This window comes from Emydura macquarii, unplaced genomic scaffold (genome assembly GCF_026122565.2).
Source record: "Emydura macquarii macquarii isolate MOO-44397 ecotype Brisbane River unplaced genomic scaffold, CSIRO-AGI_Emac_v2 contig_2768, whole genome shotgun sequence".
Taxonomy (NCBI): Eukaryota; Metazoa; Chordata; order Testudines; family Chelidae; genus Emydura; species Emydura macquarii.
In genome coordinates this window covers 46,879,616-46,890,344 of record NW_027132905.1, presented here as the reverse complement: position 1 = coordinate 46,890,344, position 10,729 = coordinate 46,879,616, and the positions used below count along the sequence as shown (strand labels likewise).

At 51.1% G+C, this 10,729-nt stretch overlaps 1 protein-coding gene and 1 long non-coding RNA gene across 5 annotated transcripts; one reads left to right on the top strand and one right to left on the bottom strand.

Moving 5' to 3' along the window:
* Positions 1-37: 37 nt before the first annotated feature.
* Positions 38-9,805, top strand: MAD2L2 (mitotic arrest deficient 2 like 2). 4 transcript variants are annotated; one of them, XM_067567432.1, is made up of 9 exons: positions 38-119; positions 3,854-3,905; positions 4,590-4,708; positions 5,346-5,417; positions 6,485-6,585; positions 6,728-6,822; positions 7,506-7,579; positions 8,562-8,654; positions 9,496-9,805. In XM_067567432.1, the coding sequence occupies exons 2-9, from the start codon at positions 3,866-3,868 to the stop codon at positions 9,535-9,537; spliced, it is 636 nt and encodes a 211-aa protein (XP_067423533.1). In that variant the 5' UTR covers positions 38-119; positions 3,854-3,865; the 3' UTR covers positions 9,538-9,805. The 4 variants fall into 4 exon arrangements, with proteins under 4 accessions (XP_067423533.1, XP_067423531.1, XP_067423532.1 ...); XM_067567430.1 differs by lacking the exon at positions 38-119 and adding an exon at positions 1,977-1,988; XM_067567431.1 differs by lacking the exon at positions 38-119 and adding an exon at positions 1,993-2,024.
* LOC137165917 (uncharacterized) lies at positions 3,800-7,645 on the bottom strand. The gene is made up of 2 exons (XR_010923521.1): positions 7,443-7,645; positions 3,800-4,735 (listed from the first exon to the last, which is right to left on the bottom strand). It is a non-coding gene; the product is annotated as an uncharacterized lncRNA (long non-coding RNA).
* Positions 9,806-10,729: the final 924 nt, after the last annotated feature.

Below are 10,729 nucleotides of genomic sequence, written 5' to 3'. Positions count from 1 at the left end.
CGCCTCCGCAGGGCTGCTCCCAGGGCCGCTGGTCCCGGGGGCGAGAAGAACAAAGGCAGGAGACAAAGGCCGGCGCAGCCCGGAGCCCAGCGGGACCAGGCGATGCCCAGCCCGCCGGGGTGAGAAGCCAAGTTTCCACCAGCCAGAGGGAAAGGGGGAGGGGGGCGACCTCACCTGCCGCCTGCTGCTGCTGCTGCTGCTGGGGGGCGCCCCCCAGCCTGGGGCTCTGCGCCCGCCCCCGTGCACACCCGCCGCCACTCGAAGCGGATTGGGGCCGCCTCTGAAGTCCAGGTGCGGGGAGCGGCGTGATTAGCGGCCGGCAGGATGAGAGCCGGGCTCTGCCCGGCGGCCGGCAGCTCGGTCTCCATCCCTGTCAGACGGGACGGAGCAGACGGCCGGGGTGCGGCCGTTTGATGGGACCCTCCCCCGCCCCACGCACCATGCCGGAGAGGGGGAAACAACCCGGCTCCGGATTCGGGGCCAGCTTCCCGGGGGCGGACCGTGTGTTAGCGGGGAAAGGGCAAGTCAGCGCCATCAGCCGCTTTGTTCTCCCCAAAGCCGGGCCACACCTGGGGTTTCACTTCCCTCCCTCCCTCCCTCGGCGCTCCGCACACAGGTTTTTAATTCCCAGGAGCCGGCTGGCAGCTGAAATGGTCCCCCGCCCCCTTTCCCTCCGGCCTTTGCTCCGCTCCACAGTATTGATTTGTGCCTGCCTAAAAATTGGACTCTGAGACATCAAAATTCATATCCTGTGTGTGTGTGTGTGTGTGATTTGTAATTCTCCACCCCCCTGTTACTCGGCTCACCTTCCATTATTCCGAATGACAGAAGCTGACATTTTGTAAAATCTTTTTTAAAAAAATTTTTGCATCTCAGTTTGGACAATGACAAAACTCACTGGTCAGTTTGTCTTCATTGGTTATGTGCACAGAGAGAACTTTGCTTTCTGGCTGTCAAGCAGGGGCCGCAGAGATGCCACGTGTGGGGCTGCAAACACCAAAGGGATACTTGGTTTTTAAAAAAAAATATTCAGTGGAACTAATAGCAATGAATGGAGACATTTCTGTTGGGCACAGCCTTTCTGCAAACTGGCTTGGGAGCTTTTGACTTAGAAAGAAGCAGAATTGGGGGCCAAATGTGATGGAAAAGTGTCCCTCTAAGAGGGAGAGTTTCCATAGGACGCAGGATAGTGCTCTGTCTTGGATGGTTTAGACACAACAAATCCTGCATCTTGGCAGGGGGTTGCACTGGACGACTCCTGCGGTCCCGTCTAACCCTAGGGGGGGTCTGTGATTCTATGACAGAGCTGAAATGCTGTTACTAAATGTCAGATCACACACCCGCAAACTTTGACCTCTACCATCAGGAGTAGGTCTTATGGAATTCAATAGAGATATTTATGTGACTAATGGTTTGCAGGATTGGGCCCTAAATTCCAGATATAACCACTCTCTGAGCATCCCACTCACCGAGGGGCCTTGACCAAGTCACTTCAATCTTTGTGCCTCAGTTTCCTTACCTGTAAAATGAGACCATCGGATGAAGAGAAGCATCTTAGGGCGCAACTCAGTTGTGCGCGTGATACTGATGAAGGAGCTCTGGGGTGTGTTTGTTTTTAATGTGATTTTGAACCCCACAGTGTGTTTCTCTTCCCCCCCCCCCCCCCTTCAAAGCCCCTGACAGGCTCCCATTGGCTTTGCACCAGCCCCTGCCTGCCCCGTGGAAACACACTTTCTGGCGACCCTTTATCATAAGAGGCGGGGACACTTTTTAGCTGGGCTCAGGCTCAGACTCCCTCCTCATGGGTGACCCCCCACCCCTAGAGCGTTAGTGCCCCTGGCTCACCGCCGGTCTGGGGCGCTGCGCATCTGGGCGCAGCTGGAACGCCCGGGTTGGGAGCCCGGCGCTAGGACCCGGCGGCAGGCAGGGAGCGGCAGGCGAGGCACGTCAAAGGGCTGCGCCAGCCCCGTGGGACACCCAGCAACCGGGTAAGCGGGACGGGGAGCGGCCGGGACCCCCCCACGGTACGGGCCGGTGCGCCGGGCACGGGGGGAGACACGGAGCGGGCCCCGCAATGGGGAGCGGGGGGGGGGGGGGAGCGGGCCCCGCAATGGAGGGGGGAGACACGGAGCGGGCCCCGCAATGGGGAGCGGGGGGGGGACACGGAGCGGGCCCCGCAATGGGGAGCGGGGGGAGAGACACGGAGCGGGCCCCGCAATGGGGGGAGGGGGGAGGAGACACGGAGCGGGCCCCGCAATGGGGAGCGGGGGGGGGGAGAGACACGGTACAAGGTACTGGCTTGGAGGCAGTCAATGGATTTTAGATTAAGTGCCTAAATCCCTTTTGGAAATGGGGTTTAGGCTCCTAAATCTGTTGGGCATCGCACCGCTGAGTGCAGCAGTGCTTAAATACCTTTAAAATCTGGGCTTTAGTCTCTCTCTGCCTCAGTTCCCCCGATAATGGCACTTCCCTATCTCAGGGGGTGTTGTGAAGATAAATGTTAACAAGTGTGAGGTGCTCAGCTACTGTGTAACTGAGGCCACATAAGTACCTCATGTGGGAGTTATTTTTAATCCTTAAAACATTTGTTGTTGGGTTTTATAAAACACTTTTTTCCATGTCAGTGAAATTCTGTTGTTTGGCTTTATTCCTTCCCCTGCAATGTTTGCCACTCAACACGCAGCTGCATTTTGTGAGGGCAGAAAAACAAGGAAGTGAAATAGACAAAGAATTGTAAAACTGACTAGCTTATTTTCACTGCCCAGGCCAAAAAAAAACCCACCCACCCAACCAAAGAAACCCAAACAAAAACAAAAAACAAAAAAAACCACACCCTGAAACAATAACAAACAAAAAACACCCACACAAACAGCAGAAATGACTGAGAAAATTCAAATGTGCAATCTGAGGTGTTCTCAGGAACACAAGGATGGATGTTTTCTGTGCAGAATTATGATCTGTAACCCACTATCCCTTAACTGGGCCCCTGAGACAGGGTCTGTGAGCAATCACAATGGCAGTTCAAGTAGATGGGGAGCTATGGAGGCCTTTGACAATCAGGACCTTTTGCTGGTTTGTGTAATACAATGGTTCTCAAACTGTGGTATGCGTGCTACCAGTGGTACACAGGCCACCTCCCAGTGGTACCCGTCCACCAACTAATTAAGACTGCGGAACATGGGCCTGGCTCCACCAATATCTCTGTGCTGCAGGGGGGCCAGCCACGGAGCCTCCAGTGGCACTCAGCCGTGCAGGGGTAGAGTGCAGCAACACCCAGGGCCCCCCAAACACTCACAGTGGCTGGCCAGGAGCTGCTCCTCCACCCCAAGCAGTGTGACAGCTGCTCCCCCTGCCCAGCCCTGGCCCTTCCCCCTGCCCATCTCCCCCATGGGCCCAGTGCCCTGGCCAGGAGCTGCTCCTGCCCCAAGTAACGTGGCGGCTGCTCCTGCTTTCCAAGATTTCACCAGATATCCACCAACTTTGCTCTGTCAAGCAAGCACATCCCTCTCATTAAAGGCATATCAGAAATCTCAGATGGGGTAAGTTTATAATGCATTTATTAATATTTTGCAAGACTACAGCCTTTTTATACATAGGTATGCTATTGAGACTATGTGTTTTAACAACGTTCAGGTTTTAAGATGGTTTTCATACGTAGCCTGTTTATAAAAAATTGGTGGTGGTACTACTGCTGGTGGTGCTCAACGTGGCAGACTTCGGGAACTGCTGGTGTAGTACGTGCATGAACATCTAGAGTGTTGAATTTTGTTGTGAGTGTGGCAGTAATGGGGAGTGGGAATGGCTCCATAAACTGAGACTAGAGGGGAAAACTCACTTCCCAATTCCTTCCCAGGTTACTGGAAAGATGACTACCCTCACCCGGCAGGATCTCAACTTTGGACAAGGTAGCGTAGCGTGCCTGCTCTCCAGAAGCTTGTAAGGCTTCTTGTTGGCCTGGAGAGTAATGTAACTGTTGGGGGGGTAGAGCTGGCTCTGCCTGGGAGTGTCAGCTTGCAGCTACTGCTGCCAATGCCATATGCAGGGGAAAGGGGATGTTTTTATGCCTTTCTAGTGAGCTTTAGTATTGCATGTCAGAGGCTATGACCACTGCAGCTACACTGACCTGTTTTTATGATCTTCAGAGCTCAGAAACTAGGCAGGGGTCGCTCTGGTCATTACTTGGAAGGGAGAGCTGTAAGGAGCACTTATAATCCTGGTCAATTTGCATAATTATAATATTTGTACGTGGGTATATAATTAAATTCTGCCTTCCTCCAGTTCACGGGCAGTTTCAATTGGATGCAGGATTCTGCTTTACTTCCTGTCATAAATGATTGTCTAGTGTTGCTGTGGTGTTAAATAGCTGGCACATCCCACCCCAGAGGTGGTTACATCTCAGCAGCAAATACAGTGTTCAAGGGCAAAACACTTTGGGAGGACCTTCACTTTCGTTTATAAAATAAACAGTATAAAGAGGAGATGATGATCATGGGCAACAGTTAGCCAGCAGATTCCTGCAGCCATGAAATATTTGCTGTGCTTGTTTTTCTTTACTTCCTTTGCTCCATCATCTTTGTTTTGTTCTTCAGTTGTTGCAGATGTTCTCTCAGAGTTTCTTGAAGTAGCAGTTCACCTCATCCTTTATGTTAGAGAAGTTTACCCCATTGGGATTTTTCAGAAGAGGAAAAAATACAATGTTCCAGTCCAGGTAAGAGACTCTCCTGTAGTTCTGTGGCTATGAGGAAATACACAGTTAAGCAGGGAGCATGTTCAAAAGTCCTATATAACAGGTAGGTCGATAATATTAATGCTTAGACTCAAGGGGGTGCTACTGGAATGGTTCTTGTGGCCACGAGTGAAATATTGGGGGTTAATTTGTTCTGGCTGAGGCGTACGTGAATTATTTCCAGTGTTAATATTTGAACAAACACAAACCCTTAATTATTTTGAAAGTGAATTTAGGGGATGAATTAACAGTCCTGGAGTCTGAAGTGTTAAGTTATGCTCAGTACAGATAGATCACAGGCAGCAGTAGTACAAATTTTCCCCACCCTGCTCCACCAATGTGCTGTACTCCTGGCTGGGATGGACTGTCTCTAAGGAAGACCAATTGTGAGGTGGACACTTTTTAGGCTAGTTGTCAGCAAACACCACTAGACTTATTTCCCATAAGCTGCTGCACAGTTATCAGATGCTAACAACTTCCAAGAGCTACTTACCTCTGCTGGATTTGAACTGGTAACCTACTGGTGAAATACTCCATTACAGTAGCAAACCCTGGGGCCCACCAGTCCTTCTGCTGTTTGTTCAGAACATAGCACTGAGTTCTCATTCTGTTTGCACAGATGTCCTGTCATCCGGAGCTGAATCGGTACATCCAGGACACGCTGCACTGTGTGAAGCCACTGCTAGAGAAGGTGAGGCCATACCAGAGACCCTCGTGCTGGGCATAACCTTCCTCCCACCCCCAATTGCTCTGGTCACAAATAGTTAGAGGACTTTAAAATAAATGGTCCCGATATTGTGGAAACGGTATTTGTAAGTGAGCATCTTTTCTATAGTTGGTACAGAGATCTGTAGAGAGTGAGTGACCTAATCAGTTTCCATAAATTTCCCCACAGCTAAGGTCCAGGTTTGGTGCTGTTCATTTTATCATGTTGAAATAGGTGATGGGACACCTTCAGACTGCAATCTATAAATATACCCTTAATATGGTATGTTACAAAGGATTAAAACCAAAACACTTTTAAAAAATGGGGTTATAAATCCTGGAGACACTTAAGCACAAGTAACTTTACTCATGTGAGCAGCTTTATGGAAGTCAAGGAGGTTGTTAATGCAAGCACAGTTAGACTCATGTTTAAGGCCCTGATTCTGCACTGAGCTCCACTGCATTGCTCTCAGTTTGGAGGATTGAAAGGGCAATTTCACTTCCTGGTTAATTTTCCTCAGTTTCACTTTTGAGCATTAGCTTCAAAGCTGCAGTGGTTGGATTGCCAGCACCACAGAGGAAATATCATTGACTTTTGGGGTTTTTTTAAAGCACTTTTTCCATTGTAACTCAGTATTTAACATCTGTTGGCTTTAGGATTTTTAAAAGCTTATTTTTACATAAACTAAAGTTTGGAGCCAAACTTTGCCTTACCCGTGCTCCGTTGAACTTGGCTTTTTTGATGCTCTCCCTTCGTGAATTCTCCTGCTTTGGGCTTGTGGAAGCACAGTATTGCTGTGCTACTCCAAGATACTTGGAGTGTGAGTGGGAACTGTCCTCTGTCTTTTATCGCCCCTGACCTTGGGAGTTGTATATAGTGTGTGCCTTGCGTCTGATCCTCAGTGGAGGAAGAACCCTCTGCGGGCTGCACGTTGCCTCTCCTATTACTCCCCCAGGAATGCAGTAGCTAGAGCTGGAAAAGTCCTACATGGTGGATTGCAGCTCTCTCAAGGCCTGGGGATGGAGCTGCTAACTGTGTCTCTGTACTTGCAGAACGATGTGGAGAAGGTGGTGGTGGTAATCCTGGATAAAGAGCACCATCCAGTGGAGAGATTTGTCTTTGAGATCACTCAGCCACCTCTCCTTTCCATCAGGTAAAGGTACCCAGCCACCAGCCCAATGCAGTTGGTGCCGGCTTCCTTCTCCCTGTATTTGATTATGGGAGCTGATATTGGAAACAAATACCCCTCCCTCTGGGGCAGGGAATTCCCATAATGATCTCTTTCTCCTCCCTAGCTCCGACTCCCTGCTGTCCCATGTGGAGCAGCTGCTGCGTGCCTTCATCCTGAAGATTAGCGTATGTGATGCTGTGCTCGACAACAACCCACCAGGTAGGACTGAAAGCCTCTTCTTCTATAGGGAGAACTCTGACTACTGCTCCAGTGACAGCCTCACTGCCTGATATTCTTTGGATAATGTTTGTCCAGGAAAGACAGGCTAGAAAGAGTGTGCTTTGCACAGCTGGGCTCTCTGACACTCATACAGGCAGAAATGGAGATAAGGTAATATTTTTGTACAGGGGCTTTAATCCCCAAAAGATCCCAGAGCATTCTGCATATTAGACATATGCAGCATCACTTCAGTGTTACCAGCTCTGGGGTGGAGGACAGCAGTTAACTGGCAGATAGCATGCAGCACCAAGAGCTGAGGGGGGAAATAAAATTTTGATCAAGAGCACTGGAGCAAAATCATAATCCTATAAAAGGTGTCCTGGGCCAGTGGCCTGGAAGTGGCGATAGTTTTTCAGGAGAGGGGAAGGTGGACACCAGGGTTTCTGAATTGTGGTGCTAAGGAGAACACTAGCAAAGTCAGATCTCAGAAAATGACAGGTTACCTTCCTACTCCTTTTTGGAAAGGAACATGCCTTGGTATTTACCTAGCTGTGGATGAAACACACAGAGGAGATAGCTCTGTCTTGGCACTGCCCAGCTCATGCCTTGGGTTTAATTACCTCCTAGGCCTCTGACCATGTGATTACGGTGCCTTCCTCTCCTCCCGGCCCCTTCCCTTGTAGGCTGCACCTTCACTGTCTTGGTTCATACCCGGGAGGCTGCCACACGAAACATGGAGAAGATCCAGGTGATAAAGGTAGGCGATGGCTCTATCTGCTGGTTGCTTGCGGTGAGCTGCACAGGAAGGAAGGAAGGAAGTGAATTAAGGTGCTGCGGCTCTGGATTCTCCTTCAGCAGCATGACTGTATTGTGGTTCCTTGGAAGAGCCGGGCCAGAGGAATTCCTGATGTCTAAAAGAGATCTCCAAAGACCTCTCCTTAACAAGGAAGGACTTAAAACTTACATGCAGTGTCACAGGGTGGCTGGTCCTCTGAGGGCACTGGGCTCAGTCTCGCCTGCGACTGATCAGGTGATTCTAAAAGCTAACAAGAAGTCCGGTTGTGGGGAGAGCTGTAGGGAGTAGGAAGGCTCCTGTTGGACTCCTTTGGCCTAGGGCTGCAAGAAGTAGGTTGGCTAGCGCAAGGTCAATCCCAGGCAGATGGCCTGTCGGAGGCTTGGGGAAGAACTGCCAAGAGTGGGAGGCTCTGACTGGAAGCTCCTGGGTCAGGGGAAGGGACAAATTTGAGAGATGGAATTTGTGTCACCAGCTTCACATGGAAGAAATAAAGCTGAAGCCCTGCGAAAGAGGGCCTGAACTGGACAGCGGGCATGGTGGGCAGTGCCCCTCGGGCTGAAGGGGAAAGGCCAGCAGCCGATACATCCTCAGCACCCCACTGGGGAAATATTATACCTATCTTCCAGACAGGCTGTGTTGCCCACCCCATGTCCCTCTGCTCAGGCACCTGCTCTCCCCTTGCCTGATCTATGGTCCCCCTCCAATCCTCATGGTTCTCCCCCCCACCCAGTCCCTCCTTAACTCCTTTACCATAGACCGGACAACTGGGAAGGAGGAGAGGCAGGAGCAGTTGAAGGGTTCGGGAGGCAGCCAGAGGCTTCCTGCCACCTCCACCCAATGCAGCTCCCATTTCCAGCCCTCAGAGGAGTCCTAGAAAAGGGAGGGCTCTCTCCGCTATTCATTCCCCCTGTTCTGAGGAAGCCTTTTCTGTTCCTGCCTCTAGGATTTCCCCTGGATCCTTGCAGATGAGCAGGACGTGCACATGCATGACCCCCGGCTCATCCCCCTGAAGACCATGACGTCAGATATCTTGAAGGTGAGCCAAGCACTCTAGTCAGGCTGGCTGGGGCCATGAGCACTACATCAGTCTATTCCAACTCACCGGGGGCGAGGGGGATCTGTCTCCCCCTGCCGTCATCTCCAGGGCAATGGCTTAAACACTGCTGTGACGTATCTCAGCCCAGCGGGTGCTGCTGACCCAGGAGGCTGGTATTAGAGTGCCCTGAGCCCAGGCAAGCTGGGGAGGGCAGGACTTTCCCCATCTAAAGAATTAAACCTATTTGTGGCAGGATGCGCTGATCCTCTTATCCCAGCACCTGTAAGCAGGGAGTCCAGCCCTGGCTCAGACCATCTCTGTGCACAGGGGCTGGGGACTGACATGCCCATTGGGCAAGTCAGAGAAAACCCAACCCTGCACCCTGCTAGTCAGAGGTAAGAGAGGCCATGGGCCAGCCACCTGCTGCAGGACTGGCTTATCGCTCCTATCTGTCAAAGCTCTATATTTAATTGCAACCCCTGCCCCTAACAGCCTGCTTGTGAGGCCCTGAGCACCTCTTGGCAATGTGCCCAGCACCCAAAACTCCCCTCGGGAATTGGGCTCTGGAGCAAGACCAAATCCCCGTATTGAATCTCCTACCGTGAATCCTTAGCTTTTCGTTGCTGCACCACAGCACCCGCTTACACCATCTCATGCACACTGAATCAGATCACGGGCTCCATGTGGAGAAGACGCAGCGGATTAAGTGTGATTTCCTCCCTCTGCAGTGCAGTTCCCTTAAGAAAATGTTAAACGAATACTGTACCTGATCTTAGACTTGCCCTTTTGCATTTTAGGTAACCCTGCAGGGTTCTTAATCCCTTCTGTTATTCTCTTCTAGATGCAGCTTTATGTAGAAGAAAGAGCCCACAAAGGTACCTGAGGCCGACTCCTCTTCTAATCATCTTCAACCTTGTCCCAGGCTCAGATCTTCCAGGGGCATCAGATGTCTTCTAGAGGGACACAACTTATCTTGTTAACAGGTGCTTCTTCGGCTGGCCTCCTGCCTGACTTAATGCCCATCGAGCAGCTCCTGACAGCCATGCTGCCTATGGGTTAAAGTGCTCTTACCTAGAACAGACTCCTACATGTGACCAGGCTCTCTGTGTGTGTGTGTGTGTGTGTGTGTGTGTGTGTGTGTGTGTGTGTGTGTGTGTGTGTGTGTGTGTGTGTGTGTGTGTGAGAGAGAGAGAGAGAGAGAGAGAGAGAGAGAGAGAGAGAGCAGCAAATCCACAGATGCCAGGAGTGAGGGATGTAATAGAAACTGCAAGTGGGAATCAGTACTTCTCCCTTGCTTTTTATGAGCCCAATTTAAGTCTTAATAGGGCAACTCAGCTGCACATTGGTTGTTGTATGTGACTGTCCGTTTTGTGTACCTCTGACCACCCAGCTGGGTAACCTGGGCATGTTCTGTTGGAAGCTTAAGCTTGCGGGCCAAGTTCGTTCCTGCTGTGACTCCGCTGAAATCGCTAGACTTAGAGCAGGGAGGAGTTAGGCCTTCTACACAATGTGTGTCCACTGTGATTGATCTGTTAGCAGTAAATACTGAGTGACTTCTACCATCACGGAGCTAGCCTGAACTCTGTCAAAGGCAGCCTGCCCCTGCGGGACAGGTGGATGGAGACTGTACGGGTCAGTACATTTTACTCTGGGGCCAAGTGTAACTGGCACCTTTTCACCCAGTAGGCTTGTCCCCCTCTTCCTTGTCAGTGTTAGACACACACGATGGCCATATGCTTTCATGGGAAAGGTCCAGGAGGGGGTGGAGCGCTTCCCCTGGAGTTCTAATCTCCCACTGTATACATACCCCTCCATGGGCAGAGTGAGCAGGATTTGGGTCCAGCTCTCAGATCCTATGGATCCGCAGGAAACTAGGACTGTATGCACAAGGTGCTGGGCTTCCCTGTGTCACGAGCTCTCTACATCACTGCTCCTTTGGAGACGTGTTGCCACCACTCGGGCTTCTCTCAGGGAGAGGAGGCTCCCACGCCAGGGGTAATACAGCACCAGGTTTTTGCCTCTCCATAGAGGGTCTCCATTCCATCCTGTAGGGGAAACATTAGGCAGGTGCCTTT